Here is a 19,410-nt window from a genome sequence, read left to right on the forward strand (position 1 = left end):
GTTTCTGTAAAAGTTAAAAAAAGAATGAGAGCCATTACAAACTCCTGAATGCATCTAAGACAACCCCACTTTCTGCTTTAGCCTTGGGATAACTCACTTTGCTAAGATGTAGGGGGAAATGTAGTGCAACACTTGGCTTTTGTGGGAAGCACATTTTACATGAGCACTATCATATGCTGGCTTTTAAAAATATCTTTATAATAATACTGCAGTTAATGACTATCCTGTTTATAGAAAAAGAAGTTGAGGTTTGTAGCAGCAGCAAATGATCATGGGGATGTAGAGTAATGTATCATTCATTACTGCTGGGCTGTCAAATGACAAAGCCACCTTACAAAGCACTGCAAAAGCACTGGAACAGGGGAGTGACCATCTTGGCTAGAAGAAGCAGAGAAGGTAAAGGAAATGACACATGTTTATGATATGTTTTTATTATACAGTAGATATTTCTATTCATGCTACCAATTATATTTTCAACTTCCAATACACACTGACTGTAGATAAAGCTGCTGAGGTTTTCTCTTTGTGTGGGGTTTTGTTTGTTTGTTTGTTTGTTTGTTTGTTTTTAAGCATTTGAAAGGCGGCATGGAGGAAGACTGTTGAAGAAGCTTTCAGTCCAGTTTCTGTACTCTGCAGATCCAGCTACAGGCAGTGGAACCAACACTGATATTTGGAGCACGTTGTCAATCATTCAAAGAGCCCACAAAAGTGTGTTGCGTTTCCCAACATGTGGTCTTTGTTTCTCCCAAATCTTGATGGCTTCTATGGAAATGTAGCCAACCACCCAGGGCTAGTGAGGTCATGCATATTACAGGAGAAGTGCAACCACCACTTTCCTAAAACCGGCATAATCCCTAACTACATTCTAAATATTTGTCCTCATACCCACAGATAAGCGTGGTCCTCATCCCTCCTCTAGAAAACTTCTCTTTGCAACAGATGGAGACCATTACAGAAAAACCACAACCAATCAAAATGTGAAGTTGTAGAGTCCAATCCCAATGGCTACATTTAGAAAGAAACTCCTGCACCTAAGGCTCAGGGAAGAGGTGATGGAAAGATTTTAAAAGCCAGAGGACCAAGGAATTGGTGTGAGACTGTCAGAAGGCACACCCATAAAGTCTCACCAACAGGACTGCCTAAACACAGCTGGACAAGGACAACACCAATAGACATACTAAAGTCCACCGGGCTTTAACTGTGTACACACACACGCACAAAACAAAAGCAAAAACAACAACAACAAAAACCCAACTAAGAACTAAGAAATGCTGAGAACAGGAGAAATAGCCTTCCTCAGGGAAGAACACACCAATTAGTTATCTAATACCAAATGGTCAGCCCTAAAATCATACATGTGAATAACAGTGTATAGATGGAACAGGTTATATTTATATATTTAGAATCACATACAAATAAACATATATGTATATAGCAACAATTAATGCAAAAAGAGACCATGGATTTGAAAGGGAGCAAGAAAAGGAATACAGGAAGTCTTGGGGGGAGGAAAGGTAAGGAGAAATTATGTGATTATATTATAATACGAGTTTATTGTTTTGCATAAAGTAAGACCCATGACTATACTCCTGTGTGTGGTTTGTATTCAGTCCTGAATACCATTACACTTAAAAAATGTGAGAAACAAATATTTTGTGACTGTTGCAAGATGTTGCTAAAAATCACACTGTAAAGTGCAATAAAAATGTATTTAAAATATCCAACTTTGTGAAATATTTTCAGTAGATTTAGGTGCTTGCCTCCCTCAGTGGTTGGTGAGCAATCAGCGGAGCATTCCAGCAGGGAAGCCTGTTCGTGTTTACGAGACTGCAGAGTGTCAGCTAACACACTTGCAGGGGCACACTTTGGAGGAAAGGCTCCGACAAGGTTTGGGAGGCCAGTGGAGGGAGAAGAGGAAGGTTGCTCATGTATCTGAGCAGAGTCATTTTGAAATGCATCTTGGCCCCCGAGCATAAATACACTTCAGTATTTTTGTTAGTTCTGCCAGAGAACCAGCAAGTGTTCACTCTCTTTGGCCAACAAAAGCATGATTTTATGTGCAAAAATCTTCTGCACATTTATAAACAAGAACATTTAGAAAATCCCCTCCTGCTGAGAGATATGACAACAGATATATTTAACGGGCCTATAAAATAAAGCAGATATTATGAATATTATCTGCTCATCAAGAACAGAAAAGCTTTTCTGCTTTTATTTTTCCTGTCACAGACAAATTTATGTCTTATTACCCCACACCCCAAACACCTTCCTGATCTGCAAAGGCACTCTCACTCCACCTTCTCCACCACAATATGATTATTTCTCAATACTGCAGATGATGACGATGATCTCCTACTATGACGGTTAATAATTATCTAGATTAGATTGAGTTGTTAGGCATGTCTGTGGGGGATTCTCCTGACTGTTAATTACCCAGCTTGCTGTGGGCAGCATCATTCCCTAGGCTTGGCCCTGAACTGTAGAGACGTGAAGAAAGCCTGCTGAGCAAGCAAACAAGCAGGCAGCATGGACACATTTGTTTTCTCTGCTCTTGAATATGGTGTGATTAGCTGTCTCAAGGTCTTGCCTCAGTGACTTCTCTGGTGTGATGGATGGTCACTTGGAAATTTAAGCTACATAAACCCCTTTTTCCCCTATGTTGCTTTTCTTTGGGATATCTGTCACAGCAACAGAAATGAATTGAGAGTACCTATCCAAAGGGCCAAAATTTCCTCCCTCACAGAATCTTACACTTGTAAAAAAAAGACTACTTGGGTCAGGGGTTGGCCCACTTTTTTTTTTTTGACAGGTATTTTATATTTGTAAACCATTTTTTTAAGTACTCTCTTTGACCACTGCAGTGTGAACAATAAATAAGATTTTATTTATGAATACTGCAACTAGTTTTCTGTAATTTTAACCTGCTTCAAAAAAGGTATTGAAATTTTGGAGTAACTCATACAGGAATACTGTGCTACATCATTTCCAACCTTCCTCTCCCGGCAGATTCCTTTGTTGCCCTTAACTCCCCCTCAAAAAATGGGCTTTTGGTTTATAGGCTGCACAAAAACAGGCTGTGGGATGAATTTGGTTTGATCTAGGCCAGACTTCTAATCCAAGTCATGAGCTTCATCCCAGCTCTGCAGCCAGACTCCATGGACTCCAGGGAGCTGTAGTTCACGACGCTCATCCTTTCTAAAGCCACTTGTTCTTAGGTAGAATGGCTAACTTTCCTAGCCAAAGTCAAAATAATTCAACTTCTCCACTCCCAACCTTCAGATGCTGAAATGTGTATACCCATTCCTGGCCACGGAAAAGCCTCACATCTGAGTAAAACTGGCCCTGTCTTTCTCCCTCGTTCCCTCCCTTACTTCTTTAATATGGATTGGGGTGTCTTGTTGTAGCGGGGGGGGAGTCATGACAGTTGCTGTGGGCCCCTAGAGAAAGGGAAGAATAGTATAGCATTTAGGTAGGTGTGTCGATAAATGTCGCAACTGTATCCAGCCTGCATGCTTTTTATATCCACCCTAATGAGCTACACATAGTTTTCATGTCTGTATCACTTTTGAAGTAAGAGGAGTGATGAGAAGGAATAAAACTTGCAATTGTCTGAGGCTTATGGAATTTGAACAATGGGATTAAGTTCTCACTTTGGAAGCTCACGTGGCCAGACCCATGAGCAGACCTCATTCTCCTTGGCCTCTGTCCTGCTCTGACCTCCAGAGGAATGCTCCACTCTCTCCTTGCTACTTCCCTGCTTCTCAAGGGACTTGAATGCAGGCTGCTTTGGCAAGAAAGACCTCAAGGACTAACTAGTCCTGCCTCCTTCCTATCCACAGGGCTTCCCAGCACTGGTCCTTTAATGAAGGACTACCTTCAGAAATGCAGAGCATTTTGTGAAATGCTCAAATGGGAGAGTCCTCGTGGGCCCTGACATAGCAATGGGGGGAAAACCAACCAAGAATTTCCTTCTCATTGTTTGCTCGCAGTGTAGTTTATGCTTTAGTTGCAGCACACATACCTTGGTGGTAATCAATAGCTCTTTCGTTGTACTTAAGACCCACTCAACAGGGGGGAAATCATGCCTGGCACTGGAAACCTGTCCAACTACCCAGGACTATGGAAGTCATGGATCTTGAAGGAAAGCCCACTTGTCAAAAACAAAACAAAACAACAACAAAAATCTTTTTGCAACAAAGACCATGACAGAAAGCCACAGTTAATCAATCATGGCTATATTTACAAAACAACTCTTGCACCTAAGGCTCAGGGAACCTCACAGAAGAGGGATGGAAAGATTTTAAGAGCCAGAGGATCAGGGAGTTTGCTGTGAGATTGTGTCTCCTAGTAATGTCAGAAGCGACACCCATAAAATCTCACTGATAGAGCTGCTTAAATATAAGTTGAACAAGGACAGCACCAATAGACATGCTAATGTGGATGGGGGAAAGTCCTTGAGGCTTCAACCCTAAACAAAGACCTTAGGCAACTAAGACTTGCTGAGAGCCAGGGAAACAGTCTTCCCCAGGAAAGAGCACAGCAACTGGTTACCCAATACTAAATGGTCAGCCCTGAAAATGTGGGTTTGAAAGAGAGCATGGAGGGTTGTATGGGAAGGCTTGGAAGTGGAGGAGGGAAAGCATAGATGACGTAATTATATTACACTCTCAAAATAATTAAAAATTTTAAATGCAAAATGTTTATTTGTGTTGACTCGGCACAGGGTACAGGATCAATTTGTAGCTCCCTTGTTATTTTCTCCATCATCATCATTGAGAAACTGATGAAGAGACTGGGGCTGTGAACCAGTGACTAAATAGTTATCTCACGTGGATGGTGTTTCAGACTCTAGTCCTTGTAAAAAAACACATGCACTACCTATGCAGGAGGATGGATGCAACCGAAGGCAATCTTATCAAGTGAACTACACTAGTCTCAGAAAGGCAACTATCATGCGCATTCTCTCATGTGTGTTTCCTAAGTTTTATGTAAACACATGAAGCCATGTATGTATATATATGACGGGTAAGTAGAAGCCAAACTGGGGGAACAAACAGGACAAAGAGGAGAGGAACAAGTGGGAGGCTAGGGGATTACAGGGTATATTCTCAACATAGAATATATATTTGAGTGAAAATATCCTTATGTAATAGTACTATACACAATGAAAAATGTTAAGCTAAAAAGAGAGTGAATAGTATGTGTGGTTCTACCAGTCCTCCACCCCCAGCCCCAAAAGAGCAATTGTGGGGCTGGAAAGACATGCCTTATTGGTTAGGAGGACCTAGGTTCGATTCCCAGCACACACATGGTGGTTCAGAACCATCTGTAACTCCGGTTCCACGGTATTTAACACCTTCTTCTGGCCTCTGTGGACACACATTTCTGTCCATGTGCTGTACAAACACATACGCAGGCAAACACTCATAAACATAAAATAAAATGTAAAGAAAACTTTTGGCAAATATTTTACTATCTATGTGAATGCATATCTAGCTATACATTCAGAAACAGTATATTTAAAAAATTGAATAAAAACAAAAAATTGAATCAAATTTAGTCTGTAATCTTTCTCATTCATTAAAATATTATAGTCATTCTATACTGACAGATATAATTCTGTATTGTCGCTAAAAGTCAGATATCCTCAAGTAGTTGTCCTATTAACCAATCCCCCTTTCTTTTTGATAGGATAATTTCCTTTGCATATCATTATTCATGTAATTTAGACTTAGGAAGCCTTTTCATGAGTCTCTTACTTTAGGGAAACACATGTTAGGTGACGGTGGGCTCGGAGTTCTCAGCAAAAGCTCGTGAGAAAGTACATTTGGTGAATGATGGCATTCATGGCCCTCAAACCTCCTGGAAGCTGAGGTTACCCTGCGCCTGGGAAAGCCCCCTTCCTTCCTACCTTCCTTCCTACCCTCCAAAGCACTGCACAGGGGGACACGCTCAAGGGAAATGCACCTTGTGACCCGCTCTGACTCTCACGCACACAGTCTTTGTCTCTCTCACTTGGCATGAATAACTCTAGCTGTCATTTACTGAGACCCTATCCTGTGCTTCTATGTACATTAAGTGTCCCAAGAACCATGTGAAATTGATAAAATTATCACTTTTTCGAGGCGAGAAACAGAAGATGAAATTATGTCATTTGCTTGCTGTACCAGTTATTACTCTCATCAATGGGATCAAATAACTGACAGAAGGGGGACTACTTTTGCTTACAGATTAAAGTCCATCAAGATGGAAGACTGGAAGGTGGGAACATGGGGTCTCTTGTCACGCTGCCTCCACAGTCACAAGGCAGAGAGAAATAGGCACTGGTACTCAACTCGCTTTCTCCATTTCCCTTTTGACTCCATCTGGTACTCTAGCCCATGGGATAGTGGCACATAGAGTCAGCGTGGGTCTTCCCTTTCTAGTTTAACCTCTCTGGAAGGGTCCTCACCTGCATTACCAGAGCTGCGTCTCCTCTGTGATCCCAAAGCCAGTCAACATGGAAGTGAAAAGGAACTAATTATACTTGCCCAGTGTCTCACAGTGAGAAGGATTTGGAACCCAGGTGCATGGCCAGGCTTCACAATGGAGCTCTCCTCTTCCCACTAACACAGACAACTTGCTTGTCACCACCTCTCTCATAACTGTCAGTGCTTGGCACTGTTTTTTTTTCATCCATGCATATGTTTATTCAATATTGTAGACTTTATGTGCCTTGAACTAGAGTGTAAATTCCTTTGAGAAAAAAAAAAGCATGTCCCAGCATCTGTCCTATTCCCCTGCTGAGTGGAGACTCTCAGAGGACATCCAGGGCTTGCTATTGGGACTCCAGATGAGAAAGATATGGGAGAATGGGGAGATAGAAAGACCCAGAGGGTCCAGAAACACTACAAGAAGACCATCAAGGCTGGCAGATCTGGACACAGGGAGGCCTGAACAAACTGCTTTACCAACCAAGGACAATGCATGCAGTAGACCTAGACCCTCTTTTCAGATCTAGCCAATGGGCATCACATTCTCCACAGTCATGTAGAGAGTGGGGACTGACTCTGACATGAACTCTGGTGCCCCTTATCTGACCACTTCCCCTTGGTGGGGAGGCCTGGTGGCACTCAGAGGAAGGGGAAGCAGGCTACCTGGATGAGACCTGATTGTCTGTGATCATATGGTCGGGGAGGAGGTCCCCTTCTGTCGCAGGTCTAGGGGAGGGGAATAGGGTGAAAGAGGGAGGGAGGGGGAATAGGAAGATACAAGTGTGGTTGGGAGGTAATCTAAATAAATTATTTTCTTAAAGGCATGTCTTGATTTTCTCTGTATTTCTATCAGCATCCATTTCAATAACTAGTTGATAATACCAAGCAGCATCATTAATTATTAAATTATTACGTCCTTATTTATTGAACATGTATTATATGTCTGACACTATGTAAAGAAAGAGAGATATAGCCATGAACAAGTTAGAAAAAAAATTGAGTCTAAGAGATAGGGGAAGGGGTAAAACCCAACCCAAGTCAATGGTGTCCCTAAACTTCGATATAAAATTTGATCAAGAAAAGTCTACAGGTGTGGCAGAACCCAGAGAAACAGGCCTTAGACAGACAGCGCACCAACTACAGAGGCTATGTGGAGGAAACTTGAGCAATATATTCAAGGAAGAAATTGAAAGTCCATGTGCCTAGACCAGAGCCAGAGGGACAACGGGTGGGGCAGTATAAAGCTGGGATTCAAAGGCAGGTGGAAGCAAGCCCAGGCAGGATCATGGGCCGTTGGGTGGACTTTCAGCAAAGAAACACAATGCCTACACTTTCGGACTTATTGCTCTGGCTTCCGGGTTGAGAACACATTACAGTGCACACCAAGCAGGAAAGCAGGAAAGACATGATGCATTGGTGGCTGCCTCCAGGGTGGTGACAGATGAATTGGAAAGATGAATTGGAAAGAGCTGTCTAGTTTAGGGTGCTAGATGTTTTTTAGGAAGTACAAATAGGACCCACTGATGGTTGAGATATTGGAGGGGTGAGGAGAACAGTAGATCCAGGACAAATCCTAGGCTATTGGCCTGAGCACTTGGGAAGAGAGAGATATTGTTAACTAGCATGGGTATGAGGGAAAGACGGCTGTAGTGAGGGAGTGGAGAAAACACTAGGTGCTATGTGAACTGAGAGGCAGGAGACAATACTTCTGTTTTGGGCATATTCAAGATGCTTTTAAGGCAGTGTTAGAACATAATAGAACACGTTTGCCTGCATTGCACTATAACGCAGCTTAGTGCACCAAGCGGCAGCTGAGGCATAGGCTCGCACAAAAAAAAAAAGTCCACGAGAAGCATTGAGGCAACAGTTGGATTTACGGCTGTTTAAACCTTTTGGGCAAATGCAGATCCCTGGCAAAGCATAAATGCATTCCTCCTTGGCTCTTTCATGAGCAGTAAAGATCTCTGAGGCAGTGGTTTTTTCAAAGACCTGGGTTAAATATCCTAATAGGGTCAGCTAACACAGTCACAGAGAGGCTCGGATGCCCAGTCTCTGCCTGAAGCGTAGATGCTCTTTCCCACCGTGTTCACGGCCATCAGCGTTGTCTGATCACCAAGGACCAATACCTTGAGGGGCTGCTGCAGTGTCTCTGAGTCCCTTTTACTATTTCTGATTATAATGATAGTAACAAAAAAGAATGTCACAATTCTTGCCTATTTCTCATTTCCACCGACACCGTTTCTTGTGTCTACTGGTCCCAGGACTGAAGTGCTCCTGCACTGTTTAAGCAGTAGAAAGCAGGCCCTCATAAGGTCCCTCCCGTGGGTCTGCCAGTGGGAAGGAGGCACTGTATTTTCAGTGTCAGAAAAGGAGGCTAGGGCTGAAGCCAACAGGGTGCTGAAGTCAAAGAGATGTTCTGAATCCTCTTGGGGAGAAAACGGTTTCCTTCAGAGGAAGGCAACAAGGTTCGGACATAAGGCTTTTCCAGTGCACAGTATATCCAGCATTACAGCCAGAACATGGCTCAGGAAGCCAGGACACCCGAGTTCCCATCCTAGCTCCCAGAGTACACATCATCATTCGCTAGCTCGTCTAAGCCTCTTTTCTCACTTGTTAAGTGGTTGGTGGACATAAAAATAAGTTACAGTAGAATTTGTTATCAGTAGCTATTCTGATAGCAAAGAGGCCCAGCCTGCTGCGCAGCATTCTAAGAGAAAGCTTACCTGTGAGTGGTTATCTATCCTGGAGCAAGCTGAAAGCAAATCTTACGTACAGTAGTAACCTTTAATAGTGGCTAGGGATGGCACGTTGTCACTTGGGGGCAGCTTTAGAGACCAGCTGCCTGTGTTTAATTCACCGTGCCCAGTCATCTTATCTGGAACTAACTACCAAATCCCTCACCTTTTCTATCTTAGAGATTGAATTTAGGGGCTCATTGCGTGCAAAGCAAACCACTGAGCTACAGTCCTTGCCCCGGATCCCTCCTCTCTATAGGGGGTAATATGTTAGTTAGCTTTGTGTTGCTGTGGTCAAATACCTGAGACATGTAATTCAAGGCAATAGGTCTTATTTGGGGCTATAGCTTCAGAGGGTTTGGCCCCCAGTCATCTAGCTCTGCTTCTGCATTCTCCTATATTTCTCTTACCCAGAGTCCCAGTAGGATGTCCTCACATCTATCCCAATCTCCTGGTAAGTGAAGACTTTCATGGGACATGCCTTTTGGGCTAGTGCCCAATTAGAAGTGAGTATATACCGTGTGAGTCTTTCTGCTTCTGGGTTAACTCATTCAGTGTGATCATCTCTAGTTCCATCCATTTGTCCACAAATTTCGGGATTTCCTTGTTTTTAATAGCTGAGTGGTATTCCATGTTGTAAAGGTACCACAGTTTCTTTATCTATTCTTTGACAGAGGAATATTGAATGGCTGAGAAACACTTAAAGAAACTCAACGTCCTTAGTCATCAGAGAAATGCAAATCAAAACAACTCTGAGATTCCATCTTACACCCATCAGAATGGCTAAGATCAAAAATTCAAGTGACACACACCACATGCTGGCGAGGATATGGGGAGAGAGGAACACTCCTTCACTGCTGGTGGGAATGGAAACTTGTACAACCACTTTGGAAATCTCTCTGGCGCTTTCTCAGAAAACTGGGAATAGGGCTTCCTCAAGATCCAGCTATTCCATTCCTTGGAATATATCCAGAAAATGTTCCACCACCCAACAAGGACATATGCTCCACCAGGTTCATAGCAGCCTTATTCATAATAGCCAGAATCTGGAAACAGCCTAAATGTCCCTCAGTAGTTTGTTTTTAGACGGTGTCTTGGTACATTGCTGGGACTGTCCTCAGACTCTTGGGCTCAAGTGGTTTCTCCTGTTTCAACCTCCTAAGTAGCTGGGATTACAGGTGAGTTCCACCACACCCAATCAACACTGCTCTTGGGGAGAAGGGCACTTCTGGGGAGACATGTGCCCCTGGGAAGCATGTTTCTGTCAAGGAGAAAATAGGTTTTCCAGTGAGTTTCAATTTGACTTCAAGCATCTTTACCAGCCTCTTTGCCTACATGTGTATTCATTTGAAGAAGACAGTTTATACAGCAGGACGTTTGCTCAGCTGCCTGCTTTGACAAAACAGGGAAAGTCTTTGATAGGAAACATTTCTCAGCACAGTTCAGAGCTATTTTTCCAAAAACATTTCAAGTGAAGGGCCATACCTCACCACCACCACCCCGTGTTCTATATTCTGCTTTCTGGGGAAATTGTCTGTCTACAGTGCCAACGAGGCCAACTTCTGGGTGACAGAATCTGCTGTAGCGAAGGCTGTCACTTGGGAAGTACACAAGGTATCGGGGAGCTGTTCATGGAGTGGGCTTTCAGCGCAAACTATTTTTCTCTAGAAACACGGCTAATTTTTCTTGCTTATCTTCTTCCTAGGAATAAGGATGTACCTATTTTTTTTTTCAAAAAAAATAAATAAATGGCTTTTTAATGGCTGAACTGATGCAGATGATGACATCTACCAGATAGAAGGAATAATCCAGAACAGAGTCTTGGGCTTGGCCACCAAGTTTATGTGACTGAGAGAAGCAGGTTGGTGAATGACAGTTAGCCACACGTGGGCAAACACAGCTGGGGTCCAGAGGCTTCTGGAGTCCTGGAAGGTTGCGGGTTCAATGCAGGACTTAGAACCTGCCTTCATACCAGCTGGTATAGAGTGGAGCCCAGAAAAGTGGCCTTGCCAAGAACCACTCAATAAGCAAAAACAAACAAACAAAACAAAACAACACAAAACAACAAAGCCCAACAACTTCCCTGTTAATGGCCTGCAGCTGGATGTAACTACCCAGGCAGAGATAGCAACTATCTGTGACATGGAAGAGACTGTGGCCAGGCAGTGACAGGCTGTGGGGTGCAAAAATCACTTTGGGAACAGATTCTGCAAGGCAGCCATCACAGGTGAACACCACACAAGGGCCTCTGTATTACAGAAGAGAAGGTTTGGGGAGTAAAGACTGGGCACTGTGAGCCTAGGACGCTCCCTCCCCACCAACCCTGTGGGTCAGCATGTGCATGCTGAGAAAAGGAGAAGGGGAAAGTAAGGGGGGGGGCAATTCAGTCTGTAGTCCAGCTGCTTATGATCTCTGTGGTAAAGAAGGCACAGGGGGAAATACCTCTCTGTCTCTTCTAGAAAGGGAAAATGACTTGGGAATTTATTGTAAGGGGAATAAAAAATAAAAAGCAAGATCAAAGAGAATGTGGGCTAGCGGCAGAAGCAGGGCAAAGGAAGAAAAAGATAGAGAAAAGAGTATAATTGGAGACTCTCAGAGAAAGAGGCTTCGTGTGTGGGCAGGAAGCAAGGCAGCTCATCCACAGGGAGAGGGGGAACACTGGCTTCTGGGAGCTTAAGGTCGAGATTATGGCCTGAGGGACAGGTTCAGCCTAAGAAGGTCCAGAAAGATCTGTCTCTCAGACCAAGCATGCAGGGCTGAGTCCCGTATAGATCTGATGCCTGCCTGCTTAAGGACCCCCCCCCCCCCGCCATGGATTTCTGGGTTTTCTCAAGGAGAAAGACAGAGCCAGGTATGCGCCTAATGTGCACTTTACCTTAGTCTTACAGAGATGGGGGCTGGGCCTGAGAAGAAAGGCTGGGAGTGATTTATCTCCTGGCCTTCCTTCAGGTCAGCAAAAACCTTTCCAGCTGTTTCGTGGTCGTTTTCGGAGCTGCATTTTAGCCATACTTTCCTCAGAACAAACATTATGCAATACTGCATCAGGAATTTTCTTCCCTTTCCCCCACTACAGATAAGTCCATATGTACAGAGTTGCTGGGATGTGGGAAACATCTAGCTCATAATGTTTTGCCGGCACTCAAGAGCAAGCTGCCTCGCTATGCCAGGACAGAAAAACGTGTGGTGCGTTGTCTTCCGGTCCGAATGTTGTCCCTCCTGTCCCACGGCTTCTCCTCCTGCATCGTCTATCGCTCAGGGCCCAGCCCCAGACTCTAGAGGGGAAGACTGTGGAAGGGGCTGCGGTCTCCCACCTCAGCCCCACTCCCTTCCCGCGACGCGACCCGACCCGCACTGTCTAAGGCACTCACTCATGCTGCATGCACTTGCTGCCTTTTTTGGTAGTTATTTGTGTCTGGCCCTGGTAGTTTCTGGCAGCTGCAGACTCTTATTTACTTTCCTTAGAGCACATCCACCAACCAGCTTGCCCCTGAGATGTGCTGAATAAATAGACACATCTGCCTCTCCCCGGGCCCTGCTCTGGCTACCTTTATCTTCCTCCTCTTCAGGGTTCTGTGATGTGCTAAGGAGAGAAATATTCCAAATTTTCGACAAAAACCCTTGGGTTAATGGTGTTAAGTTCCATGATGAAATATTGTTAATTTCTTATTTTAAAATTGGCCTGTGTATGTCTGGCCTATCATTGTGATTGTGCATAAATGAATGGATAAACAGGGGATTGGTTATAAGAGTCTAATAGAAAATTAGATTAAAAAAAAAGAAATAGAGATAATAAAAAAAGGATAAATATACAAGAGATTTAGGAGAAAACATGGAAAGAGGTCGAGGCTAATTACATTCTGAATCAGCACTTCTAGATTTAGCAGAAAGTTGGCTTCATAATTTAAAAAGAAGAAAAGCAGTAAGGAAAGAAAGACTGTAGACAAACCCAGAGTCTGATACCCACTTAACTACTGTGTGACCTCGGACAAGTGACTCGGCCTTTCTGAGCTCATTGTGTTTTTTAAAAACTTATTTTGAAATAGTTTTAGATTTACAGAATGCTGAAGAAATAGTACGCAGTTCCCACATATTTTTCTCCCATTTTTGCTGGATGCTAATATTGTCTATAATCATAATACAAGTATGAAAACCAAGACATAGGCATTAACATAATAATTAATTCAATTGTATGCCTTACTAGGCTTTTGCTATTTTCCCATCACTTTCCTCCGCACAATCCCCCACCCAAGTCCAGTATTCACTAGAATTCGACACAACACATACTAGTAAAGTCTCCTCTCCAGTGCTGAGAGCTCAGACTTTTTTTTTTTTTTTTTACCTTTCATGACCTTGACACCTTCTAAAGCATTTTCTGTCCCTCCACTTGGGTATGCCTGATATTTCCCCATTGCTAGATTCAGGTTTGCTTCGGTGGCAAGAACACGGAGAGGCGACATCACACCCCTTTAAAGCGGGATAAGTGAGGGCACAAAAGAATATGTATGTGCTTCTAAGTGAGTATATACCGTGCGTGTCTTTCTGGGTCTGGGTTACCTCACTCAAGATGATCTTTTTTAGTTCCACTCATTTGCCTGCAAACTTCAAGATTCCTTTGTTTTTAATAGCTGAGTAGTGGAAAGTTGCTTGGGGACTATGCAAATACCCCCATCTCTCATCACTTTTCTTTTCGCCTAACAACTTTGGGATGCATCAGTGGTCCTTCACGCAATGGCAAGGGCTGCTGTTCTCACGGGCATCCCCAACCGCCTCAGTCTTTCAACTCCTACAGCAGTTCTATAAACAAGAATACCGTCACTAATTATTTCGTTGTCTAAGTTTCGTTTCCTTCATCTGCAAGACAGGGATCATGACAGCTGTAAAAGGAGTAAGGTCCAAAAACAACGTGAAAAATATTCAGTCCAGACACCCACTAAATACATGGGATTTCCTTTCCTTTTTGTGTGGTGTATGCATATGGTCATGTGCATATGTGTATACATATGTAGTATGTGTGCCTGTATGTGTGTGCGTGCGTGTGTGTGCATGTGTGTGTGCGTGTGTATGTGTGAGTGTGCATGTGTGTGTGGGTATGTGTGTGTATGTGTGAGTGTGCATGTGTGTGTGGGTATGTGTGTGTATGTGTGAGGGTGCATGTGTGTGTGTGTATGTATGAGTGTGCGTGTGTGTGTGTGTGGGTGTGTGTGTGTGTTGGGGGTGGCAGAGGTCAGTATCCAGTGAGTTTTCAATTTCTCTCCATCTTATTTTTTCAGTCAGGGAATCTCACTGAATCTACACCTCATCAGTTCATCTAGGCTGACTAACCAGTGCTCTCCAGAATTGACCTGTCACTTCCCCACTCCTCTCAGTGCCCTCTCATTTCTTTGTGGAAAGCCACACTAATCTGGAAGCTGTGCCTTGTAAGTAGGTGAATGCCATTCTTGTGTCCTTCCCTTTGAACTTAACACAGACTTTCCACCCTTTAGTATAAAGTGGTCAGAGTCAGCTACACCCACCCTGGGTGAGGGGCGTAGAAATCCCTTGGATTCTGCCGTTGATGACTGACAGTACAGGCTGAAGTTTTAATCAGTTTGCCATGGTTTGTACGGAAATAGATGCTTGAGGATACTTGAAAATACTCTCTTCTCATAAGCAGTTTAAGTGTTTTCCCAGAAATCTTGTTTACGTTCTGAAGTTGCCGCTAAACTATTTTCAGAGATAGCCCAAAGCATACCTCACATCAGCTGTGGGCGCCCCGTCTCTATCTCTGCTCTGCATTGGGGAATCACTGGTTCATTATTGACTCCCAAGGCTGTGGCAATGATGGAAAAAGTCCAAGTTTGATTTAAATCTGGTAATTCACTTGTAAGTTAAGGTCTAATTTTAAAAAAGACAATAATAGGGTCTTAAAGATGAGAGAGAACTGGAAACTTCAAAACAGCGAAACTCGCTCCGTTTACAGGAACTTTCATTTTCCCGTCCGTTTTTATCAGTAAGAAAAATCAAGAACACCAGGAGATTAATTGTTTAAAAAAAAATACTGGACCAGTGTGGTTTGCAAGCTCTCCTGTGGATTCCCAGTGATTCCATCTTAGTTTGGGGTGGGATAGGAATCTGCAGCTGTAGCAAGCATCTCCCTCAGTGCAGGTGATGGGCAGGATACCATAGACGTGAAAGCCCAGCATATATGGGTTTGGATCTCACCACAGCCACCCATGCCCTGTGTAACCTGAGTCACCACTGTCTTTGCGCCTTGCTTTCCCTCTTTAAGATGGGAAACCTGTTCTCCAAGGTTGCTGCGAGGAGAGAGTAAGCGGTGCGTGTAAGATGGGCATCATGAACCTGCCAGGCCTGTGGGTCCAGGATTCTTTCTGAGGAATGGTGTTCGGGAACGGTGCCTGGACATGGAGCCAGGCGGGCTCAGCCTCTAACACCTTCTTTGTCCACTGGGCTTCTTCCTGATCAATGATAATTTACTACCATTGCTGGGGTCTTTGCTGGCAAGCTATGGAGGCTGCAGACTGAGGGCACGAGTTAGGAAGGGCACACATAACAAGGTCTGATTGACTCTTTGTCAACCAGTGAGATACATGACCCATAATGAGAATTAGCATTAGATGAAGCTTACAAGTGTGCTATTTTTAAAATTCAACCAACCAAGAAGCCATAGTGCAACATTAAAAATTAGGAACTTAATAATCAGGACAAAAGAAATTAAAATTATTATAAGCAGAACAATAAAAAGAAAATGATGGGTGTGGGGCACAATATATATATAGAGAAGGGTCCTTTAAGACCAAGACCTGCATCTCTTTCCTGTCACTTCCCCTTTGACCTAAGCCATAGAGATGCCAGTCATTGGCTTCCCACCCTTGACCCAGTCCCTGGATCCCATACAGAAGTTCTGCCTTCAATATTTCCAAACTCTGGTCACACTTAATGCTCCTTAGACCTGGCTTTTGGCATTTCTCAGAGGCTTTAAAGTGACTTTTTGGGACTGAAGATGTTGGTGAGATGTAGACAGAGGAGTGGGGTGATTCACACTCCCCAGGAACTACCTCCAGGCTTCCTTGGATGAGGAGCCCCAGGCATGTCAGTCTTTTAGGCTTCTGAGAGGTGCTGATGGTCAGAGGGGAGGTATCTAGATAGGTGTGGCCAGGCTTCACGCTGTCAAAGCGCACAACTCAGACACAGAAACCCTGTTGGGGATGCGTCGGTGAAGAGTAGAGGGTTTGAAATGTTTGTAGACACGATCAGACTTACAGGCAGCTAGGGTGCAGTGAGAAGAGAGAAGGTAGTGTGGTTGCAATCTTGGAGCCTAGGCGGGGGGGGGGGGGGGGGGGGAGGGGGGGGCAGGGTGGGGAGGGACCTGGCGATCATGGCAGTGGCAAGACACAGGCAGAAACGATATTAGAGACAAATCCACGACAAGATATACACTTAAGAATCATACACCGTGGCTCAAATACAGAAACATCCAAGCGGTTCCTTACCTCATTAAATCTCATCACGAGGTCCTCAAGGGCATTGTGTTCTCCCCTCTGAGCCGTGAGGATGGATTCTGAGATGGATGCTTTGAGATGGGGCAGGGATCTCTGGCATTCAGGGGAACTCAAGTCCCGGGTTAAGAAACAGAGGTAGTCCATGGGCAGGACCTTGCGGTAAATGTTCTGTTCCTGTTCTGTCAGGATGCTGGCCACTTCTTCTGGGAATTGAATGAGGGGTTGGAGATCAATCAGCTCCTTGCTGATCCCAGCTGAACTTGAAGGGACAGGATTGGAACTGGCCATCGAGGTGCCTGGTTGGCGTTCTGGGGGAAAAAAAAAGCAACAAAACTTATAGCTATATCGAGGCTAGAATTCCTGGCCATAGATATTTACTGGAGAGTCAGCCAAAACCTTGCATATTTCTCAGCCAAATCCTTTGCTTGGGGAGTAGCTCTACACTGCCATGCTTGTGATGGGGACCTTTCTTAGCCTGTCCTCTCGTATTCCTGGGAGGTAGAGGCAGGGGCTTATCTTCCCTCAGAAGCAGAATTAAGTTAGCATATCACTGTCCAACAAGTTCATTGTAAAACTTTATATATTCATTCATCTACTTCTTTCTCTGCTTTGGTTAGGCATTCGAATTAAGATAAATAAGGCTGAGTGCGGACACAGCCAGGTGAATTTGGAGACAGAAGGCTGCCCACGTATGTGCATATTTGTTAGAATTTTCAAAGGATATTCTACCATTCCCCACATCTGCAAAGATTTCTATTTCACTGAGTTTCATCTGGGAGTTTGCAAGAACAGGACCACCTATAAAGGTAAGAAAGAAATGGGTTACAAGGGGGACACACTCAAATAAATACTCTTATTTCATGTTATGACTGGTCGCAAGAAGGTGGTTGGCGAATGCAGGATAGGGGGTGATGGGTGCAGTAGAGAGCAATTCCGAAGGCAGGGATGTCGAGGTTCAAAACAATTCCCGTAATTAGGCTGGACACATACACTTTCTCTTTACTTTGATGCCTTCCTATCCTCATTCTTAGCTACTACCCAAACTCTTTCATTCTTTGACCTATTCACTTACTGAGCCAGCCACTATTTTACTGAGGATAATCCTGAACTTGCAATCATTTTGAGTGTTGCCGTTACATGTGTTTATGTAGTACTGGATCTCAAAGCCAAGATCTTGTACCCCAGCCCTGGGAGAACATCTAGTGTTATGGCTATATAAATTTGGGAAAGGTTAAAACGTTCACGTCACACAATCTCTTCCTGGGCATACTTCAGGCACACTGGTGCATTGCTAGCTACAGATTCTGACGGGCTTGTGGTAAAGAGCCCGTTATCTTAATCTAGTATGGGCCACACTTTATCCAGTATCTACTGGATCGTTCTGTATGGCTAGCATCCTTGGAACCTCTTCTGGAAACACTACCCTGGGATCCAAACGACCCATGACCTCCATCCTGTTCACGCCTTCCCTCCTGGCAGAGCCTCCTGGCCATCTTCTTTATATTCTCATAGTGCTGCAGTAGGGGTCATCTGCTATACACCCAGAACCATCCATCCCTGCCTCCTGTTACAGCAGGTTCACACGGTCCTTGTTAAGATAAAGCTCATCTGTCTTCTTCTTCTTCTTCTTCTTCTTCTTCTTCTTCTTCTTCTTCTTCTTCTTCTTCTTCTTCTTCTTCTTCTTCTTCTTCGGGTTTTTCAAGACCGGGTTTCTCTGTGTAGCCTTGGCTGTCCTTGATTCACTTGTACACCATGCTGGCCTCGAACTCACAGCAATCCACCTGCCTCTGCCTCCCAAGTGCTGCTGGTCTGTCTTCTTGATGACACCATGCTGCTAGACTCCCACCTACAGTCAAGCCAGGATGGTAGGAATTTCATAATGTTCAGGCTTTAGTGCCTTTCAACTCTTTGGGTGTGTCACGACACATGCCTCTACCTCTGAATCACTGAGTGTGGTGGAGAGCATCTGTCATTCCAGAAGCACAAAAAGTGAGATAGGAGGATCATGATTTCAAGGCCAATCTCAAGAAGACAGCAAGTTTCAGGTGAGCCAGGGCTTCGCAGTGAATAGTGAGACATCACCCCCCCAAAACATGAAGATACATCTTTAAGACTTCAGTGAGGTTGCACCCCACTGTTTCAAAGCTACATAGTTCTAAAATTTTTCCTGGTAAAAATTTCTATTTTGTTTCCCCTACAAATTCTAACATGTCCACATGATCACATCTTTTTAACTCTAAAAACCAGATAGGTGGGTGAGGGATTTACTTTACACTTTATATGTCTCCTGGACCAAACTACCACAAACATTGTGTAGCAGAAATTGGGGCTACTATTTGGTTCTTCTCACTGCATACATTTTCTTAAAAGTCTAACATGCATTCCAGAATCTAGCCACTGTGGTCTCACAGCTCAATTCTTTGAATAGTTTATAAAATAACTAGATTTCCTGAAAATTGAGTCATGCTAATGCCAGGGACAGTTTTTGGGTACAGATATTTTAGGTACCATGGAGTTAGCCACTTACAGGAACTTTTGTCAAAAACATCCAACTTGAAAACATAATTTCAAAATGAAGTACTCTACAGAGGAAGTGAAATAATAGTAAATCTCCCGAGATAACAACTTGTATAATATATAATAGATGAGATGATGAAATAAAATATAAAAGTAGCAGTAAGATGATGTATTTGAAACAACAGT

At 43.7% G+C, this 19,410-nt stretch overlaps 1 protein-coding gene across 4 annotated transcripts in view; it reads right to left on the minus strand.

Moving 5' to 3' along the window:
• Positions 1 to 19,410, minus strand: part of PLCE1 (phospholipase C epsilon 1) — a 284,075-nt gene that overhangs the window by 111,856 nt on the left and 152,809 nt on the right. For all 4 annotated transcript variants that reach the window (XM_084754874.1, XM_084754873.1, XM_084754875.1 and 1 more), the window contains one exon: positions 16,699 to 17,015. In XM_084754874.1, the coding sequence (XP_084611000.1) occupies positions 16,699 to 17,015 (317 nt within the window). The remainder of the gene's footprint in view (positions 1 to 16,698; positions 17,016 to 19,410) is intronic.

The sequence above is a fragment of the Acomys minous genome (assembly GCF_964271855.1).
Source record: "Acomys minous genome assembly, chromosome: 2".
NCBI lineage: Eukaryota > Metazoa > Chordata > Mammalia > Rodentia > Muridae > Acomys > Acomys minous.